The 23,062-nt window shown below is 43.1% G+C and overlaps 1 protein-coding gene across 1 annotated transcript in view; it reads right to left on the minus strand.

Annotated features, from left to right (window-relative positions):
• LOC126335582 (cytochrome P450 9e2-like) overlaps nt 1–23,062 on the minus strand; it is a 105,283-nt gene that overhangs the window by 34,677 nt on the left and 47,544 nt on the right. Inside the window, exon 3 of the mRNA XM_049999014.1 lies at nt 15,600–15,737. Within this exon, the coding sequence (XP_049854971.1) occupies nt 15,600–15,737 (138 nt within the window). The remainder of the gene's footprint in view (nt 1–15,599; nt 15,738–23,062) is intronic.

Below are 23,062 nucleotides of genomic sequence, written 5' to 3' on the forward strand. Positions count from 1 at the left end.
CCAAGCCGTTGAGGATACGTGGCATTCGTGTGAAAATCGCCTCCGTGCATATCCCACAACGATCCGCTGGTGGTTGGACTGCGCCAAACCGGCACTGAGGCGAACGTTGATAACCTACGGTCACGACCACGCTGCTTGGCATAAACGTACACTCGATTTTTACTTCAGGGCACTGCGTGACTGCGATGCTATGGCGCCGTCTCCGGAACGACAAACGGCGGTCCACCGTGCTAAGGCTCAGATCGTCGCTCACACGCGGCGCCACCTAGAGGGGGCGGTCACCCGCTCGAGGACGAAGGATCGGATACCGAGCGAACGCCAGTCGATGTTGCACGTACTTCGTGAACGTAAACGACGCCAAAGCGCGCTGATACGCTTCATCGATACGGAGGACGTTCGTTGCCTCACCACGCAACAAAACATAAACACAGCGTTCTACGATCATTAGTCCCAGCTCTATACAGCTCAGACTCCTGATCCGACAGCACTGGAAGACGTCTCTCAGACGATTTACGGCACCGTCACCCTGGCAATGGAAGCGGCGTTGATGGAAAAATTACAGAAGAAGAAGTGATTTACGCCATTAGAAAAGGAGCTGTCAACAAGTCTCCGGGTCCTGACGGCCTCCTCTTGGAATTTTAGTGGACTTTTCAATATTTATTAGCCACCCGATGGACGGATATATGTCGTGAACTACCATCCCCGGAAGTGCCGATTCCTGCGGCCCTTGTGGAACGGATGATTACTCGTATTCACAAACTGTCCGGTTGCTCACGGCTGCAGGACTACCACCCACTAACGCTATTGAACTGCGACTTTAAGATCTTTTCTCGACTGTTGGCAGCGCGCACACACCAAACCTTACGCCACGTCATCTCACCCGATCAAACGTCATTAGGAGGCGACAATAATATTCAAATAGGACTCAGTGAATATCGTGACTTGATGTCGTCTGAAGGGTGCGCTGGTGGCAATCGATTTCAGTCAAGCTTTCGATCGCGTGGACCACGTCTATGTGGAAGCGGTCCTCCAACATATGCGGTACCCAGAGCCATTGGTCGCTGTCGTCATGCGACTACTCTGTGGCGCGACGTCCAAGGTGATCGTCAGCGGCCGACCTTCGCAGCCCCTCACAATTTCTCGATCGATACGCCAAGGCTGCCCTCTGTCCACTTTACTCTACGCTGTGGCCATGCAACCACTCCTATGCGGCCTGCTCCAACGACCAACGGGTATGACGCTACGAGGCCACACTTTCCGACGTAAAGCGTACGCTGACGACCTAGTGATTGTCATCCGCAACGGCGACGACACCGCCAGCGCACTGAATTGGATAGCTACATATAGCATGGCCACTGGTAGTCATATCGACGTCGCAAAGTCGGACTGTCGGAAGACAGAGTCACTCGCTTACAGCTCAGAGATACTTTGAAATGTCTCGGCATTGATTTCACAGACGATATACGACGACCGCTGCTCACAACTTTCGACGGCTTTAACGAAATGTTCGGACTGGGATAGCCAGCAACCGCCTACGAGACATCGTCCAACGGACCCGGTATGTCAACACACATTTAGCGTCACGCATTCCGCACATCGCCCAGGTATTATCTATACCGATGATGTTAGCTCGCCGTATACTGGCGGCTTTTGGGTCCTTCGTGAGTTCGGGAATGCTTTACAAGATCAAATATGAGACTCTCACCCCCCGGAGCGGGGACGGCTTGGCCTTTATCACGTTCATGACAGAGCGGTCGCCCTATTTGTGAGCGCGTTAGTCAAACTATGGCACCGCCGTCCGGACAGTCTGACCAGTTTGTTAATAGAAGAACTAGCACCGCCCTCCCTGTTGCCACCTGTGCCGACACACCACGTCCCCTCTTCGCTCTTCTGCATCGGTGTCTCTTACCTCGAACTCAATTACGTTCGACTTACCTTACCAGCGATTCAACTGGTGACGACAAAGACGGTTTACCGGGTCCTGCAACGTGGAAGACCCGATGACGTCGTGGAGAGGAAGCACCCGAACGTCAACTTGCGAGTAGTATGGAGTACAATTCACCACGTAGCACTGGAGACTGCCGTCACGGCGATGTGGTATATCACTGTCAAAGGTAAGCAGGTGACCAGGTCAAGGCTAAATGAGAACCATATGGAGGCCTCACCCATGTGCACCAACTGTTGCGTTAAAGACGACGATGAACACCGTCTTAGCTGTAGCGAGTCTATGGCACTGTGCCACTTAGTGAAGCAAATATCAGCATACTTCCTTCGAGTGACGCCGAATCATATCGACCCCAAGACTATCTTGTCCCTGATGAGACGTATTACCCACCCACAAAAACTAATGCCATGACGCAGCTTCGTGGACATGCAGTGCATTATTTGTTTCCAGACGGCACTAAGGACACTTTAGACTTTTGGAACTATTTGCAGGAACGATGTTGCAAGATCCTCCGTAGCCCAAAGTATCGACAATATTTTTCCAATTATTTGTGGAGTACGTTCCACGACCCTCCACGTAGTTGGAACATCACGGTTAAGAGAAGCTGAAATTACAAGATGATGATAGAACACTACACCGTACAACGTGGGATCTATCTTGGTCACTGTGAGAAGTCATACCTAGATGATGCAGCAGACAGACAGTGACATCGTACCCCCTCGCACTCTGTAACAGTATTTGCCCCATTTCCTCAGTTTTTGTTTCCCATCCGGTGCAAGATATAGTATCGGTTTTGTTTCATGACTTCCTTAGCCTCACACTTTGCTCTCTTTACGCCCTTTGCTGCAACTATAAGTATGCTTTCAGTTATGTGCGATCCCAGCTCGACGCAACCAGTGTACTTAGTAGTTTCAGTTACTTACTTACTGTTAAAAAAACAAAAAAAGTAAAACCAAAAATAAAAGCCAAATGAAACAACAAAAACCATTCGAAACAAAAACCCATTGCATCCTTTGTACCACACCCCCAGGATGGGAGGGAGGAGACATCGTGGCCAGGCCTCGGGTTGCGAGCACTGTCCACCTTACTCCGCCACCCCACAATCTAATTCATTTCAATAAAAATAAAATAAATAGCAGACGGCATAACGGCTTTCATTCATAAACAAAACGCCTGCTGTCCCAGGTTCGAATCTCGCCCCTGCTGTAATTTTGATTAATAATCAGCATAGGTGGCCGAAGCCTTCCGGCACAAGAAGTCACCCTTATTCTGCCAGCGGCCTTGTCAGAGGTGGCGAAGCAGTGAACAGACGTCCTTGGGGTGCGGAACTGCCCCTAAAGGTGGCAGAATCAGCAATGATCAACGGCATGAGAATGCAGAAGGCAATGAAAACCACTCCATTAGAGACACATAACATGTATCCACAGGTCATATGACCTGTAGTTGAAAAATCGGCATGATGATCTCTCCACTGGCAAAAGATTCTGGAATAGTCACTCATTCGGATCGCCGGGAGGGAACAGCCAAAGGGCTGGCGACCAAGGAAAAGAGATTGAACAACCAACGAAAGGACAACGTTCTACGACTCTGGGCGTGGAATGTGAGAAGCCTGAATGTAGTGGAGAAGCTAGAAAATCTGAAGTGGGAAATGCAAAGACTCAATCTAAATATAGTAGGTGAAATAATAAATGGAAACAAGACAAGGATTTCTTGACACAAGAGTACAGCGTAATATCAACAGCAGCAGAAAATGGTATAAGGCGAGTAGGATTCGTTAAGAATAGAAAGGTAGGGCAGAGAGCGTCTTGTTGTGAACAGTTCAGTGAAAGGGTTGTTCTTATCAGAATCGACAGTAAACCGACACCGACAACGACAGTTCAGGCACACATGCCGATGTCTCAAGTTGCAGGTGACGAGAATGGTTGAATGGCTCTGAGCACTATGGGACTTAACCTCTGAGGTCATCAGCCCCATAGAACGTAGAACTACTTAAACCTAACTAACCTAAGGATATAACACACATCCATGCCCGAGGCAGGATTCGAACCTGCGACTGTAGCGTTGTAGGAGGAATGAGTAGAAGAAAAGGTTACAGGAGAATATGAGCTTGGGACAAAGAATGAGAGAGGAGAAAGACTAACTGAGTTCTGTAACAAGTTTGATCTAGTAACAGCTTATACTCTGTTCAAGAATCACAAGAGGAGGAGGTATACTTGGAAAACGCCGGGTGATACGGGAATATTTCAGTTAGATTACATTATGGTCATGGTCAGACAGAGATCCGAAATCAGGTACTGGATTGTAAGGCGTACCCAGCAGCAGATATAGATCACAGTATAGTAGTGATGAAGAGTAGGCTGAAGTTTAGGACATTATTCAGGAAGAATCAATATGCAAAGAAGTGGATACGGAAGTACTAAGGAATGACGAGCTACAGTTCAATTTCTCAAAGGCTATAGATGCAGCAATAAGGAATAGCTCAGTAGGCAATACAGTTCAAGAGGAATGAACATCTCTAAAAAGGGCCATCACAGAAGTTGGGGAAGAAAACATAGGTACAAAGTGGATAACTGTGAAAAAGCATGGGCAGCAGAAGAAATACTTCAATTGATCAATGAAAGGAGGAAGTACAAAACTGTTGCAGGAAACTCAGGAATACAGAAAAACAAGTCGCTGAGGAATGAAATAAATAGGAAGTGCAGGAAAGCTAAGGAAATGGCTGCAGGAAAAATGTGAAGAAATCGAAAAAGAAATGATTGTCCGAAGGACAGACTCAGCATACAGGAAAGTCAAACCAACCTTCGGTGACATTAAAAGCATGGGAGCATCGGGAATTCCACTGTTAAATGCAGAGGAGAGAGCGGATAGGCAGAAAGAATACATTGAAACCTCTGTGAGGGGGGAGATTTGTCTGATGTGACAGAAGAGGAAACAGGAGTCGATTTAGAAGAAATAGGGTACCCAGTGTTAGAATCAGAATTAAAAAGAGCTTTGGAGGACTTAAGATAAAATAAGGCAGAAGGGATAGATAAAATTCCATCAGAATTTCTAAAAATCATTGGGGGAAGTGGCAACAAAACGACTATTCACGTTGGTGTGTAGAATGTATGAGTGTGGCGACATACCATCTGACTTTCTGAAAAGCATCATCCACACATTTCCGAAGATGGCAAGAGCTAACAAGTGCGAGAATTATCGCAAAATATGTTTAACAGCTCATGCATCCAAGCTGAATATAAGAATAATATACAGAAGAATGGAAAAGAAAGTTGAGGATGCACTGGATGAGGATCAGTTTGGCTTTAGGAAAGGTAAAGGCGTGACAGAGGCAATTCTGACGTTGCGGTTGACAGTAAGAGCAAGACTGCAGAAAAGTCAAGACATATTCACTGGATCTGTCGACCTGGAAAAAGCGTTAGACATTGTAAGATGGTGCTAGATGTTCGAAATTCTTAGAAAAATAGGGGTAAACTATAGGGAGAGACTGGTAATATACAACATGTACAAGAGACAAGAGGGAATAATAAAAGTGGACGACTAAGAACGAAGTATTAGGATTAAAAAGGGCGGAAGACAGCGATGTAGTCTTTCGCCCCTACTGTTCAATCTGTACATCGAAGAAACAATGATGAAAATAAAAGGAAGGTGCAGCAGTGGAATTAAAATTCAAGGTAAAAGGACATCAATGAAAAGAATCGCTGATGACATTCTTATCCTGAGCGAAAGTGAAGAAGAATTACACGGTATGCTTAACGGAATGAACATCTAATGAATACAGAGTATGGGTTGAGAGTAAATCGAAGAAAGACGAAAGTAATGAGAAGGAGTAGAAATGAGAACAGCGAGAAATTTAACATCTGGATTGATGGTCACAAAGTAGATGAAGTTAAGGAATTCTGCTGCCTATGCAGTAAAATAACCAGTGATGGGCGGAGCAAAGAGGACATCAAAAGTAGACTAGCAATGGCAGAAAGGACATTCCTTGCCAAGAGAAGTCTACTAGTATCAAACATAGGCCTTAATTTGAGGACGAAATTTATGAGATGTACGTCTGGAGTACAGCATTGTATGGCAGTGAAACATGGACTGTGGGAAAACCGGAACAGAAGAGAATGGAAACATTTGAGATTTCGTGCTGCAGACAAATGTTGAAAATTAGGTGGGCTGATAAGGTAAGAAATCAGGAGGTTCTGTGCAGAATCGGCGAGGAAAGGAATATGTGGAAAACACTGATGAGAAGGACAGGATGATAGGACATTGTTAAGACATGAGGTTCAAAAATGGCTATGAGCACTATGGGACTTAACCTCTGAGGTCATCAGTCCCCTAGAACTTAGAACTACTTAAACCTAACTAACCTAAGGACATCACACACATCCGTGCCCGAGGCACGATTCGAACCTGCGAACGTAGTGGTCGCCTGTTCCCAGACTGTAGCGCCTAGAACCGCTCGGCCACTCCGGCCAGCAAGACATGAGGAAATAACTTCCACGGTGCTAGAGGGAGCTGTAGAGGGCAAAACCTGTAGAGGAAGACAGAAATTGGAATACATCCAGCAAGTAATTGAGGTTCAAATGGTTCAAATGGCTCTGAGCACAATGGGACTTAACATCTATGGTCATCAGTCCCCTAGAACTTAGAACTGCTTAAACCTAACTAACCTAAGGACATCACACAGCACCCAGTCATCACGAAATAATTGAGGACATAGGTATCAAGTGGCACTCTGAGGCAAAAAAAACCTGAGTGAATACTCTCTCTGTAGTGACTAAAAAATTTCCAGAGATGACGGAATAATACTGCTGTACCTGAGTAGCAAACCCAAGTCCGAAAACAACTATCAACAGCTACGAAGCGGAACGTATTGTGGTATCACTGCGGTAGTTGTTGGATGTGTTCCAAAAATGAACAGCAATGAGACAGAAGTGATGACACTTTCTGCAAGACCTGACCATCATTTTGGAGGACAATGCTCAAGGACGTACAGTGCCAGCTGTTGCTGATTTGTTTGACAGATGGGGTTGCTAAGTGCTATACCACCTACTGCACTCCCCTGACTTAAGCTCTCGTGAGTTCAACTCGATTTCTAAACTGAAGGAAGCACTTCACGATATTCGCTTCAGAACTGCTACAAATTCGTCGGCCAGTAGACCGCGCCGCTCGAACTGTCAACGCAACTGCCACTGCTAAGAGTATCCTACAACTTCCACATCGCTGGCAACGGGTTATACATAATGCTGGTGACTGCCTTGAAGGTCAGTAAAAGTTGAAACACGTCTCTATTTTGTGTGAACTGTAAATAAATAGTTACCATTATTGAAGTTCCAACCCTCATAAAATATGTGACCACTGACGTCTTATTGGCTGACATTTGGACCTGTGCTATTTTCGCGCGAGACTATGCCTCTTGAACCCAGTCTGTACTCTTGTCTTTTCACTTCCTTCACGGTCACAGCTGTAGAACCTAGATTCATCGGCAGTGATGATGGCTTCCATCAATCGCCCCTTTCATCTTGGACACATCGTTTCCAAAAGTATCAAACGTGAACTGTGTTGTACTTCAGAGCAGGACTCACTATTCTGGGAATCCAGCAAACACACAGTCGTGACAGGTTTAAACGGTTCGTCAGACTGGTTTGAGTACATATCACCGGAATTTCCTGCATTTTTAAAAATTGTATAACAATCACAAGAGAGTCTTCATACATGATTGCTGTCGCATTGTTGATTTTGGCGTGAGTAAGGACAGTCCTGAGGGCTCTCTCTTTTCTTTTCAACTCACAACGCCTGTTCCATTTTTGAAAGCCTTATGCCACCGGAAACAAGCAGCAAAACACGTTGTAGACTCACCATGAGCTCTGGGAAGATTTTGAAGCGTTTCTGAAGCAGTCGTCTTCAGCAAAACTAAAAAGTTCTATGTGTAACGTTGCTGTCGACTTTTTTACATTGTAAACTTTAGAGTCCGCTCAAGCTACAACCTCATTCAAGACGCTACTGCCGAAGAACGATTGAGATCAGGCAAGGGTGGCGCCTGGTGGCAGTTGAGGGTACTCAGTAGTGCACAGAGCAGCTGCTATATGGCAGTTCCTTTCAAACACATCTAAAAATTAGTCTCGGTCTTTGGTGAACAACATTGGTAGATGGCTGAGTGTGGTGCGCCATGCCTTCTATACACGTTGTAGAGTTCGACTTTATGCACCACCACATCATGAAAGTTCATTCACGGTGTAGTCCATGGGATCTTTTCTAGAATTCCTTCAAGTCGCCACATAAAAACGTCTTACTGCACTGATTGTGTGCAGCGGACGGGTACATACAACTCTACTGCCCTGCCCTTACGTTAGCGGTAGAGGATCAAAAAACCATTTACACACCGCGCGGTCTAGGACGTCTTGCGACGGTTCGCGCAGCTCCTCCCGTCAGAGGTTCGAGTCCTGCCTCGGGCAGGGGAATATGTATTGTCCTTAGAGTAAGTTAGTTTAAGTTAGCGTGGGTAATGTATAAGCCTAGCTTCCGATGACCTCAGCAGTTTTGTCCCTTACGAATTTACCACAAATTTCCGAATTATCACGAATAATCATTGACACGCTCAAACCAAGGAGTGTAGAGTATCGCTCGTGAACATTTAACGTTCCCACAGAGATAGCAAGGAAGAGATGATCCTGATTTTTGGTCAACTTGTACACCTAATTTGATTGTACTTCATTTGCTGTTAAGGGGTCACGTGAAAAGTATTGTGCGCAGCAAAATTGTCGAAAGTTCAGAGGATCTCCTGACAAGAATTCTTGGTGCCTGTGGTACCGTTCTAACATCATAGGCATTGTTCCAACGAGTACAGCAGAAGTTTGTGCTATGATGTCAAGCCTACGTAGAAGTTATAGGACGCAACTTTGAATAACTGTTGGGAATGTTACACCTTGTGTAAATTGTGCAGATGGTAAAATTAATACGAAAATGGGTCTTCTTTTGTTTTTATAATTAAGGACGACCAAGAGTAAACCATTAACAGTTTTAAAAAAATTCGCTTACAAATTTCGAGGCAATCGTTTCTGGACTTGGAGTTCTACCTGAAATTGATACACTTGTCGTTCGACACTGGAATCTTTTATCACGTTCACTGATACATCTCGCATATTCTCTACGGTATGTTCCTACGAGACAAGTGTACGTACACAGGAATTTCCTTACACAGATGACCACATAGAATGTAGGGTGTCTCCACTAAGGGTCTCCTGGACACACGGACACAGAGTAGACGAAGTTCTTCCACATGCGTCGTGAACTCTTGCAAGTTCCACTGAAGTATGGGAGCCATCTATGTCGGGGGTAGCACCTTCATCCTGTCTCTCCGACGGGGCGGGGAAACTGCAGCAGGTGGATGGGCAGTCGTAGGACGAGATGACTGCCCCACACATATGTAGCATTCCATCAGCTCTGGGGAAGAGTCAGATGAAGCCATCCATCTTACTCCCCTGAGCTACGAGGCTATACACTCCACAAAAAGGATGACCTGCGTGGGGAGAGAGCTAGAGGAGGCGTAGGTATTTTCACCAGGACGGACTTCCACTCCTCGCCTCTCTCGCTTACGAGTTTACAAGCTGTTTCTGTGTCCATGCACGTGCGTCATCCATTGACTGTATGTTCTCTTTACTTGCCCACACATGATACACTTCGGCCCTCACCGACCTTCTTACACAACTCCCACAACCGTTTTTTATTTGGGGTGATTTGAATGCCCACAATGTACTTTGGGGCTCTGCAAGTACCTGTACCAGGGATAGAGCAATCATGAGGCTTCTCCTGTCATCCTGGGCCTACTTCCTCAATGCACGACAGAGCACTCTCTTCTGTACAGCGACTGGGTCTTTCTCTGCCATTGATCTCTCGCTTTGCTCTCCAGCTCTTGCCGCCAGTGCTCAATGGAAAGTGGTCGCTGACTTGCACGGCAGTTATCACTTCACAATCTGGATTCACCTGCCAGATGGCGTGGGTCCCGAAACGAGGCCACCACGTTGGGTGCTCAGTGGGGCCGACTGGACACTTTATAGCCAGTTGGCCCAGTTCGAACACTGTGCGAATGTTGAGGCGTGGGTGTATCATAGTACCAAAACGGTCCACCACGCCGCTGCAGCATCCATGCCACACTTCACAGGCCACCGGAAGAGACAACCTGTCCCTTGGTGGAGTACCGAATGCCGCTCTGCAATCAGGACCTGGCGTGCGGCTGTGTCTAGGTTCCAGGCTCGACCGACTGCTGAGAATCTTGCAGCCCTTCGGGTGGCGAGGGCAAAATGTCGCCTCATTATTCGAGAGAGGAAGCAGAGGTCGTGCCAAGAATTCCTGAACAGCATCAATCGTTCCACCAAAAGTTCCATTGTGTCGGAGACCATCAGGAGAATTTCTGGGAGAGGGGGGAGGTGCTCCATGGCTTCTGTAATGGTTAACGGCACTCTCCAGACAGATCCGCGAGACATTGCCCAGACTATGGCAGAGTATTTTGCCACGGTTACTGAAACAGCCAGTCACGATCCGGGTTTCCAGCGCCATACAGCGTTTGTCGAGGTGTGTAGTCTGCCCATTTTCTATGTGGGAGCTGGATTCTGCATTGTCTGCAGCTCGTGGCACATCCCCTGGTCACAACAGGATCCATTACAGTATGCTACAGTACCACATAAGTCGCAACAAAGAAATCCTCCTCCCACTGTTTAATGCCATTTGGGCGTCAGGTCACTTTCCTGACTCGTGGTGTGAGGCAGTTTTAATTCCTTTTTTAAAACCTGGAAAAGACCGCACGAGCCCGAGTAGCTACAGTAGTGTTGCCCTCATGGGGAAGACCTTGGAGCGGATGGTCAACCGCCGCCTTGTCTGGATGTTAGAATCCCGGCAACTCCTTAGTCGCTTTCAGTGTGGGTTCAGGACGTTTCGTTCCACCTTCGATAACCTTGCCCTCCTGGCTTTCCTATCCCGTCATCACCTTCTAGGTGTATTTTTTGACATCGAAAAGGCCTACGATACCACTTGGAGGCGTCTCATCCTGAAGCAGCTTCACGAATGGGGTTTCCGTGGTTGTCTTCCACTTTTTATTCACTCTTTCCTCTCGCCACGATATCTTAGATACAGAATTGGTGACATCCTGTCTGACTGCTATGAGCAGGAGAATGGTGTCCCTCAGGGTAGTGTTTTAAGTGTGACTGTCTTTCCCATAGCTGTTAATAACATTACCTCTATAGCGAAAAGTCGTGTCTAGTGTTCCTTGTTTGTGGATGATTTCTCTTTGTTTTGCTGTTGTTGCTCAGTTACAACTTACTGTTAGACGTTTGGGAGAAGGGACGCAGAAGAGTGGTTTTAAGTTTTACACCGAGAAGTCCGTATGTGTTCTTTTTCACCGTTCTCGTTCGATTTTAACGCTTCCTGAGTTGAGGATGAGGGACACTGTCATTAGTTTTAAAGATGTGAGATTTCTGGGACTCATTTTTGGCTCGAAGCTTACGTGGTTACCTCATCTTAAAGACCTGAAACGACGGTCTTAGTACACGGGGAGCCGACAGAACTTGTCTGCTCCAGTGTTACAGGGAGTTTGTGCGATCTCGGCTCCATTGTGGGTGCGCGGTGTATGGGTCTGCGAGGCCCACTTACTTAAAGATGTTGGACGTCGTGCACCGTGAAGGGCTTCGGTTGGCCACCGGGGCATTCAGAACTAGCCCCATACCGAGTCTCTGTGGAGAGGCTGCTGCTTACGGTGCTCCAGGCGTATAAGACTTTGTCCACACCATACACACCTGCATACCATACCGTTGCTCAGCTTCCTCTGCCACGGCTATTTCATAACAGGCATCGAGCGACGCGGCCCTATGGGATTCGCGCACAGGATTGCCTCTCTGCGATGTATATGGCTGGCCTTCATGTTTTCCGTCGCGGTTGGAGCAGGTTTCCACCTTGACTGCTCCGGGGACCAAGCCTTATTTTAGATTTGACTAATTTTAAGAAAGATAGTACATCAGATGTTACATTCCTATCTCAGTTTTTTAACATTTTAGATGTGTATAACGGATTTACCGTCGTTTACACTAATGGCTCCAAACAAGAGAATTTCCTTGGCTGTTCTGTAGTGCTCCCTGATCATATTACCCGGATTCGCCTCCCTGATGAATATTCCGTTTTCTTAGCGGAGCTCCACCCGATCCTGGAGGCACTGGAGCAGATGAATCGTGTTCGGGGCAATCTATTTCTCCTCTGCTCCGATTCTCTTAGTGCCTTACAATCACTGTAGAACCTGTACCCAGCTAAGGAGATGGTCCAGCTGATATATGACCAACTGTACTTGCTCCAACGGCGGGGTAAGGAGGTGTCATTCTGGTGGGTGCCTGGTTATATGGGAATATGGGGCACTTAACAGGCCGATCGGGCTGCCAAGGAGGCCTGCAGAGAGTAGAATGTGGTCCAGTGTCCTATCCTCTTGCAGTCTGTCAGTTCTGCACTCTACAGTTGTGGGAGGACGAATGGCTGGCTGTGATGGCCAATAAACTGCGGTTGGTAAAGTCAACGACTCGGCCGTGGCGTTCCTTCTGCCGGTTGCTCAGGCGGGAAGAGGTGACCCTTACGCGTCTTCGGATCGGGCACTGTCCTCTCACACAAGCTTTCTATTACTGCGGGAGGATCCCCAGTTTTGTGATGCTTGTCGTGTGCACATCTCTGTCCACCACATTTTAACAGATTGCATTTTATACCGTGATGCATGGGCAGAAGCACAAATTGATGGGGATCTGCCCTGTGTTTTAGCTAATGATGAGACGTGTGTGTGTAGGGTTTTAAAGTTTTGTGATGTGTCTGGACTCTGGCCTAAACTTTTAGGCTGGAGGTTTTAGTGTATTGCAGAGTGGCTGGCTCCTCCCTTTTTTCCTTGCAGTCAGCCGGCCACTTCCATCTTCTATATTGTTTTAGCTCCCTCTACCAGTTTCTTTCATGTGTTGTCCATGTTTTACTGCTGTCGGCATTCTTCGTCCCACGCTTCGGTGTGGGTAAGCACAAATTTTCCAACCTGGTTACCTGTGTTTTACGCTCTGTTTTATCTTACTGTTCTGAGTATTTTCTTGACACCCGTCTCAATCTGTTACTGAGCGGCCACTGAAGACCTTTCCGTCGTACGCCCATATAACCCTCTCCATCTCCATCATCATCATCCAATAAGGGTCGTCAGGAGCTGTTCTCTGGTATAGTCATAAAGAGTTGGAGAAGGAGAAGAAATGTTAAAAATGTCATTCCCCAGGTTTAGGCCTTTAAAAATAACACCAACATACCACACTGAAATTAAGGGAATTATAAATACACTGAAAAACAAGAGCTCGTGTGGTGTTGATGGAGTCTCTGACAGAATTCAGAAGTGTTATTCTAATTTAATAAGTAGAGTCCTTACTGATATATGTAGTGCTTCACTGGCAGAGGGAATTTTTCCAGACAGATTGAAATACGCAGTTGTCAAATCTCTTCATAATAGAGGGGACAAGAGTAGCTTAAATAATTGTAGACCAGTCTCATTGCTGACTTCATTTTCTAAAATATTCGAAAAAGTTATGTACTCAAGAGTCTTACATTTAAGTGAAAATAATTTACTCTGCATGGCACAGTTGGATTCCGGAAGGGTAACTCGACTGAGAATGCTATCTACACATTTAACCATCAAATAGTACAAGCCCTAAATAACAAATTATCCCCAGCTGGTATTTTCTGTGATCTATCCAAGGCATTTGACTGTATGGATCATGTCACACTCTTAGAAAAACTCAGGTTTTATGGAATTGAAGGCTATACACACAGATCGTTTGAGTCATACTTAACCAACAGAAATCAAAAAGCTGTTCTGAATAAGACAAACAATGCTGGGAGGGTGGTAAATTCTAGTGACTGTGGAGTTATCAATTTAGGCTCTTCTGCAGTTCCTTCTTCATGTGAATGAGCTCTCACTTAACGATCAGCAAGCAAAATTAGTACTTTTCACAGATGACACGAGTGTTATAATAAATCCCATTCCAAGAAAAGCAGTTGAAAATATTGTTAAGGATGTCTTTCAAAGAATTATTAAGTGGTTCTCAGAAAATGGATTCTCCCTTAATTTTGAAAAAAATTCACCATATCCAGTTCCGTACACCGAACAGTCATACCGATAATTGATGTAGCATACAAACAGGGCTCAGTCAATAGGATACATTTCTCCAAATTTTTGGATGTTCACATTGATGACAGCTTGAACTGGAAGAAGCATATTACTGAGCTTCTCAAACAATTAAGTTCAGCTTCTTTCGCTCTTCATATAATCGCTAGTCTTGGTAATAAACAGATCAGCATCCTAACGTACTTTGCTATTTCCACTCAATAACGTCTTACGGAATAGTTTTCTAGGGTAATTCACCACTTAGACATAATGTATTGTTAGAACAAAAGAGAGCAGTGTGAATTATTAGTGATGTTTATCCAAGGACGTCATGTAGGCACCTGTTCAAGTAGTTAGTTATTTTAACTACATCATCAGAGTACATACATCCGCTAATGAAATTCGTTATAAATAATCCATCTCAATTCGCGAAGAAGAGTGATGTTCATACGTACAACACAAGAGGAAAAATGACCTTTCCTACCCGACATTGAAGCTGTCAGTTTCTCAAAAAGGAGTAGATGATTCAGCAACAAAAATCTTTGATCATTTGCCCAACAACATAAAGTGTCTGGCAGGTAGCAGATCAAGTTTTAAATCTAGCTTAAAATCATTTCTTTTGGACAACTCTTTCTATTCCATGGACAAGTTTCTGTTTCAGAACTGGTAAAATAATTAGCTCTAAATGTAGTCGCATGTGTAGAACTAAACATTTCAGTCATATTAATATTAGCACTATTCATGTGTGTATATATATCTTGAAATCTGACTTGTTCCAACATCACATCGATAAAATAATCGTGAAAATGATCTACGGAACATGACATAACTAAACTAAACATCAGGTGCTCAATCAAATACTTGCAATTTCGTTTCTGCGTTGTCTAGCAGTAGTCAGCTCAAGCAAAGTGTTCATCATGTCACCCATGCAACGCCGAGTATCGACGAAGAGCGTCGGCTTGTTTCTCGTTACAAAGAAAATTATTTTTAAAGCAGAATTTCACGTGCTCATTCGATAGAGCTGTCCCAGTTTAGTCTAGAGCGAGATTCGTTCTATCAGCTTGTATCAACAATGAGAGTAAAACTCCAAGTACCCCAACAGAGGCAGCACTGCACCCTGGCCCGCGCTGACTGCTACCCGCAGGCATGCAGCGCTTCTCAGTCGCTGCTGGGTGGCTGCCTACTTTTCGTGTTTTATCGTCCTTGTTAATACATATCGATAAAACGAATATTAGACTAGACTAATTTTCGAGCGTTCTAGCGAATTGGCATGTAAACCTCCGATTTAAAAATAATTTTGTTTGCAGTTGACACCGGGACGCGCTAGAAAGACGATACGAGCTGTAAATGTTTGCGCTGACTCTAGCTACACAATGCAAAAGCGAAATGTAAATAATTGTCAAAACACCAGAGAAAATGCTCCTGGCGACTCCTGACCCGGTATAAAACAGGAGAGTTTGCTATGCTATGAAAATAACACTGTTCTCTGATTGTACAGTTACTTACCTGGATATTCGGCAACTTTCTTGTCTAGATAATCAATCATCTGCTGGCAAATCTCTGACATCGGCAAAAACATGCTCTTCATCTTCACTACGGAAAATGCAGGAGTTAATATGGTCCGCATATGACGCCATTCTGTTCCTAAAAAGTATGAAATAACTATAACTATTAAATATCTGTTTACAATGTGCGAAACACAAGATACAAAAAATTCTGATACACTTCCCTCCTCTCGCAGAGTTAGTTCCGAACAAGCTGCGGAGAAAAATCATACATGTTGCTATTTCGGTACAATTTATGGCAAGTGATTCACATGTTTGAAAACCTGTATAATTAACAAAATTACGTATAGTACAATTATAGACAAATATCTAGTGGGCGCACGATACGTATCTATTAAGTAAACGAGTACATTAGTCTTTGTGCATTTAATTATCAGGTTCCGCTGTACCATGCAATTCAAAGCAAAATTACGATACCATAGGAGGTAATAGAGGGAAAGCAACCAAAGTAAATAAGCCTTGGCTTGAGGGTGAGAGACAATACAGATTAGTGCTACAGTGAAGACGGCATCCTTCAGCTTCCATGCAAAGTCTTGACCGTGACATCTGCAAAAATCTTTGCATCTACCCTCAGTCCCAACAATTTAAAATGTTAAATTTCACTGATTCCTTCACTAGCTTGGGGTACTAATATCTCGCTTTTATGGGAGTTTCGTAGTTGCGTTTTGTTAAAGGAAAGCATTAACCTGTTCTCTGAAAGCCGTACGGTGATTTTACCGAATATGGGATTAAATATGTCATTTACATTAGGTCCACGTTTCTCAGGAAAACAGTTATCTCATCTGCAGACGGAAAAGTTTTTGCATCACCTGACACTTTTAGTGGCGCGGATATTTATCAAGAAAAGTAATGGATCCAAAATATAATCTAGTGGCACCCCCACTTTTCATGACTCCAGTCAGCTTCAAATCTCTTCCTTATTTGTTGGCGCTGGAGAACAAAGTTCTGCTTTCTATCTCCCAGAAGTGAACTGAACGATTGTTGAACTGTCTCCCTAATCCCACAAACTTTCAACTTATGCAAAAATATTGCCTAGTCCACAAAGTCAAGTACTTTTCTTAATTAAAAAATTCCTACTCTCCTAAACTCAGCTGTCAGCGCTACTGCAGCATCACACTTAAAATAATAAACTGCGTTGTCTGTGACTACAAGAGTCTTCCACCCAAGCAACGAGTCTGCCAACAAATTATGTGTACTCACAATGGACAGACTGCTGATAGCCCAAGAAGATATCAAATTTCTTTACCTTGGCGCATTGTCTGCGAACAAATACGTACAGAGTTTTTGAAGACTTGTAATGATTCTGTTTATTCATTTTTTTAAGAGTTTGGAAATGTGACTACGAAATAGTAACGATGATTAATGGTTTAATGTACCGTCGACAACAGGATCATTAGAGAGGAGCACGTCGATGTCTTTTTGAAGAAAATCGTCTCATCGTTCGCGTCTAATAAGCCATGCTCCACATGTTCAGATGTGTCTGTCCTTTTGTAGACAATCACGGACACTTGTAATGATTCTTTAAGAGTTTAGAAATGTGACTACGAAATAGGAACGATGATTAATGGTTTAATGTACCGTCGACAGTCACGGAAAACACGGAAAAAGAGCCCGCCTCATTAGCCGAGGTCGCTGTCGTACGCCTGAACTGTGCTGCTCGGCTCAGAGGTATTTTGTTTGAATCTTGATGGTGGAAAAGATTGCACCATGAGAATTTGACAGGCCAGCAGAGAATTGCTGGCGTAAGGTTCCCAATTGCCAGATATTTCCTTAATGTCCCAGGTTAAATTACAAAACTCTCTGCATTTTCTCGTGGCGTAAGGGCATATGCGCTGTTGCCGGTGGTACATCTGTCGGATGGAGACGTTAAGTTCAGTGACACCTTTCAAAATGGTTCAAAAGGCTCTGAGCGCTACGGGACTTAACATCTATGGTCATCAGTCCCCTAGAACTTTCAACTACTTAAACCCAACTAACCTAAGGACATCACACAACACCCAGCCATCACGAGGCAGAGAAAATCCCTGACCCCGCCTGGAATCGAACCCGGGAACCCGGGTGTGGGAAGCGAGAACGCTACCGCACGACCACGAGATGCGGGCGACACCTTTAGTGCTGGTCGAGAGGAGCTGGCTTCTCCCATCACAATACAACACAAACACGACATTACACTACATCAACTTATCACACTCAATAAGATAGGTATCTAGTGTTTCGCCCCTACCGTTCGATCTATATATCGAAGGAGCAATGTCGGAAACAAAAGAAAAGTTCAAGAGTGGAATTAAAATTCTAGGTAAGCGGATATCAGTGCTAAGATTCGATTATGACTTTGCTATCCTCATTGAAAGCGAAGAAGAATTACAGGCTGTGCTGAATGGAATGAACAGTCTAATGAGTACAATTTATGGACTGAGAACAAATCGAAGACAGACTAAACTAAGGAGAAGTAGCAGCAATAGGAACAGCGCGTAACTAAACATCAAGGTTGGTGATCATAAAGTAGACGAAGTTAAAGGAATTCTGCCGCCTAAGCAGTGCCATGTTCTCCTGGCCGCATTTGGCAACGCGGGCACCTTCAGTCCGTTTGCAACCTGTAACCACGCAAGGAACGAGCAGCCCTTAGTGACTCGCCATCACAATTTTTATCTTAAATTTCTTAGTGACTAATGCCCTTGTGGCATATTTACTATTTTATAAATGACAAATAAGTACTACCAATCTATCACGATAATTCTGTACTTATACTCTGTATCATACGTTTTTAGTCGCAATTCTGTGACCATGTTACAGACCATTCTTTGATTTAAATTCTGAGGAAGATGCTCCTAGCAGTGTAGAGACCCGATTAATTTCGTTAAAAATAGTGACTGAGGGCTGTTTTCTTTCAATTACAACTATTCACGGTCTCTGAACGTGCAGCCATGTACAAAAGTTTCTTTAATAATAATCTGATCTATTTCCTGACCTATTTTGGTGCTGTGGAAGAAATATGGGTTCACGACCTAGCTTCAAAAATAGTTTTTGGAACGGATAATCATGTACTGACGACGGAAAATAGGAGAAAACGTAAGGTTCGGAGGCACAGTCATGAGTGGTAAAATACTAGGGCTTACCTGCGCCAGAGCAGTATCATTTTTAAGTTAGAGAGAACAGAAAAAAAACAAGTTTTAAGATCAAACCTTTAGTTTGAGAGAGATATCTAACAGACTGCACCAGAGCAAACAGCTGTTGACTGAAAATTTTCAACAATCGCCAGAAATTTTATTGACACCTGTTTGTATCGATGTGGAATGCCATCTATTTTACTGGATCAGAATATTCGTCGACTGAGTATTTTGCTAGATCAGAATGTTAGTGGACTCAGGGGTGGAATTATTGAACTACTTATTTCCACTGATTAATCAAAGTTGTTAAACTGCTGTGTCTCTGAACGTCATGTGTCCAATCGTATACGTATTTTAGTTTACCATCGAACTTTGGAAGGCGAAAATAGATAAAGGAAGAAATTTCACTTTCGCCAGGAATTATCATAAGTTTAAGAACCTATGTGTGTTTAGAGCAGCATGTGGAAACATGTACAACAGAAGTACTATTTCGTGCAATATTTTAGAATACTGACTGTATACCAAACAACTGCAGGTGATTTTAATCTGTTCATGAATCAGATCGAAGCGCTATTGGCCTCTTTAATGTAAAAAAAAATGAAGAAATAGTTTACTAAAGATTTTCTTAAAATCCCTTCAAATAAGAATTCATTGTAATCAGTAACATCAACAGTGAGCTTAATTCATTCTGTAAACCAACCAACTACGGTGACAAACGCTCAAGAACAGCTATTGATTATATATTTATATAAAGGGCAAAACTATGCCCTCTCAGACTATGATATTCATTTTTTACATTAAATTTTAGACATTTTAGAATAATAAATCGGTTTCTTAACAATCTAATTACAAATCATATATTGTCAAAATCGCAGTATGGATTGTTAAAGGTTTCCAATATTGACAAAGTTTATAGCAAGTACTGTATGTACTTAGTTCGTTAGCTAATACACTACACGTTATTGGTATAGTCTGTGATCAGTCAAAGCCATATGTGTAAACCACAACATCCTTTTAAGTAAATTAGTATATAATGGTGTCACAGGAAATGCTGCAAAACGTTTCAGATCGTATCTGTCTGACGGGAAACAAAGAGTATCAACGGAGAAGAGTCTTGTATTAGTAATCAATGAGGAGCTAATTACATATAATGTGCCACAAACTTCCATCTTATTGCTCTTACCTTTTCTTGTTTCTATTAATGACTTATTAGTGACTATTAACAGAGGCCAAGTCTGTTCTGTTTGCAGATGATACAGACATTGCCATAGCTATGAAATCAAAAATAGTTTTAGAAAGATTCGTTAATGGAATTACTAAAAGCAGTTTTGAAATTGCAAGAGGTGCCCCCCAGTACAAGACCATAATATGATAAGAAGGAGATAAACGAAGTTAGCAGTGTTAAATTCTTGGGTTTACAACTTAATCGTAAATTCAGTACGGGAGGATCATATCAACGAAAGAACTCTTCACGTGGATTGCAGATGTGGTCAAAAAAAGGTGACATAAAAATAAAACGCAACTATGCTTCGCTTACATTCATTTTATTTATCTTATGTGACAATTTCTTGGAGAAACTCAACACGCCACGCTTAATTTTTCCCAGTCCAAAATCGTTTGGTACGAATTACTTGTAGTGGGAACTCAAGAACATTCTGCGAAAGTCTGTTCAAGAAACTGGGGATACTTACTACCACTTCCAGACATAATTATTCCGGTGTGAAATTTGTTAAAAAGAATATGGCTCTTCAAACGAACAGGTTATTTCATGGAATCTGTACTAGAAATAAGAATAACTTTCTGAAAGATTTAAAGTCTCTTGCTTTGGTCCAGAATGATGTCCATTATTCGAGGACACACACTTTCAGTAACTTGCCAATACCCATAAAAAGTTTGATCAGTAATACAGATCAGTTTAAGAGGAGCCTAAATGGCTTATGGGTGGCCAACTCCTTCCATTCTGTTGACGTATTCGTTAGTAGGACCAACTGGTGTGTGCATGTTATTAATAAAGTCAAATAATGTGAATGTTGCGTATAATCTGACTTTCGCACATTTTCAGTGTAGAGACGTGATCATGTAAATATGTGTTGTAAACTGATTTCCCCTTGAACGATGCGTAGCTACAGGAGCCAAATAATTATCTTATGCACCTCAGTGTACTGTATATTTACATATTTTGTTACTACTTTCTCATTGCCTTTAAAAAGAAAATACGTTTAAGATTTTTTAACTTACTTCACATCAGTCAGGACCACTTTTTTTGGTTATGCGGAAGGACATTAGTATACCGTCCTATTTTTTAAATACGTATTAAAGCTTTTTTTATTTTTAACATCTTTGAGGTTCTCCTCTTTCTGAATCTGTGGAACAAAACGTGCTTCTACTCTAATGTAATTAAAGACTGTTTAATTTGCCGGCAGGGCTGTCGCCACTTCTTTCGGGAAGCAAAAGCTATTTTATTACTGATTACCTTAAAAAAGATAGAACAATAACTCGAAAATATTACACCTGGATTTATGAATCGCTCCTCTTATTTATCAGGTTTAGCACTCTCTAACACCTAAGTAAATTTGGAACCGGAAATCATTATCAGTTTAATGAAGCTGTTATAACAGCTGCAGATGACTGTTCACAAACTTTCCAGTCTCGTACAACTATGATGGAATCTATTCACTTGAAAAATGTTAAGAGTATCTGCATTGACAGAAGACCATTGGAAATGGAACACAATGTGCTGTTACTTAGGCAACTACAGATTGTAGGGAGCAGCGATTGTTGATTGTTTGTAAACAGTTGGAGCAGTCCGGTGACGTGCTGCGCATCGTAAAGGTACGAGGAACAAGTCCTTTGGCACGTGGTTAAAGTTGACTCTCCTTATTCAACAACGTTCGCAGCTATTAAGCACAATTCCTTTCATCGTTCCTTCTTGGCTCTAGGACTGATTCAGATTTTTGCACACACGGCATCATAATTATATTTCCAGAGTTAGCAATGAAACGTGGCCGAATAACTAGTCTGTTCCTTCAACAAGGTCACAGACAACTCCATATTTTCAGGTGGTAAACAATACCCGTTCTCATAGCAATATCAAATCCGCTGTAGATTATCAGAGACTCTGTAGGCAAACATTGTCACAGTAGAAACGTATATAACTCTTGGCCAGGCCAATACAAAGGGAGTTTTATTGAAAAGGTTCCGCGCAGTTAGTCAAACTGGGCATCTTATATTCGAATTAGCGCTACGATTTTCCCTTACTAAAAGCTGTTTTCGAAACTTTGTTATGGATCCGACATTGCAGACTGAGTTATAAAATTTATAAGCCTGTTAGCTTTTTACTTGCCACTTCCTGTTACAGTTACGACTTCGTCCACCTTTCGATTTTCTGGAAACGTAGAATGGCAATACACTTGTTAAAAAAAATTCGTCGGCCATCTCTTCTGTTCCTAGCATTCTGTGCTCTGTAACTTTTTTGTTTAGCAGTATACGCAGAATCGCTGTTATTTAGAGTTCAGAGAAATTATGGGTAGCTATATCACCGAAATAGTATCTTAGGGGCATTCTTAGGATGTTAATGCAGTCATCTGTCTGAAGCCTAATAATAAATGAAACAAGATAATGTCTTAAAGATTCGCACGACCGTAGGAGAAACAAATTCGCTTTTTTACTATATGAAACGTTTGCGTCAAGGCTACAACGGCAGATTACTACTTATGTAATTCTTCTGGGTTTTGCTTCTCCTGCAGTAATAATTTGGCAGAGTCGTGTTGTGATTGAACTCTGCCTTTTGCGAAGGCGAAGCTCCGTCAGTCCTACATCTGGATCGCCACTACGAAGCACGACAGTCAGTGGCCCCCACCTGCTCTATTTTATCAGTACTAATATCGTCGTTGTCCCTAACATTCGGCCTTAATCAGTTCCTCTTTTCTTTATTAAAAACGAAAGTGGTGCCAAATTAGCATGCATTTCAAAATATTGTTTTTGCGTACCAATAAATTACAATTCATAAAGTGTGTGGGACTTACGTCACAAAGCTGTTCTAGAAATATCCAAGCAATAGGTTACTTAAGGAAGCGAAAAACAATTCGACAAACACTATCAAAGACGCCGGAGCTAAAGGCAAATGTCGGTGCTGTGACGGAAATTTTTTCCCGTTTTAATTAGCGTTGTATATATTTTTCGTAATCCTGTGGCTCGCAACTGCGTTTCTTATCAGCTGGGCACTTTCTGGAAGTCACACTATCTTCACTTACGAAACAAAGGTGCGTTCTCATGTTACGAATTTTTTTGCTTCACA

Source organism: Schistocerca gregaria, chromosome 2 (genome assembly GCF_023897955.1).
Source record: "Schistocerca gregaria isolate iqSchGreg1 chromosome 2, iqSchGreg1.2, whole genome shotgun sequence".
In the NCBI taxonomy this organism is placed as follows: Eukaryota; Metazoa; Arthropoda; class Insecta; order Orthoptera; family Acrididae; genus Schistocerca; species Schistocerca gregaria.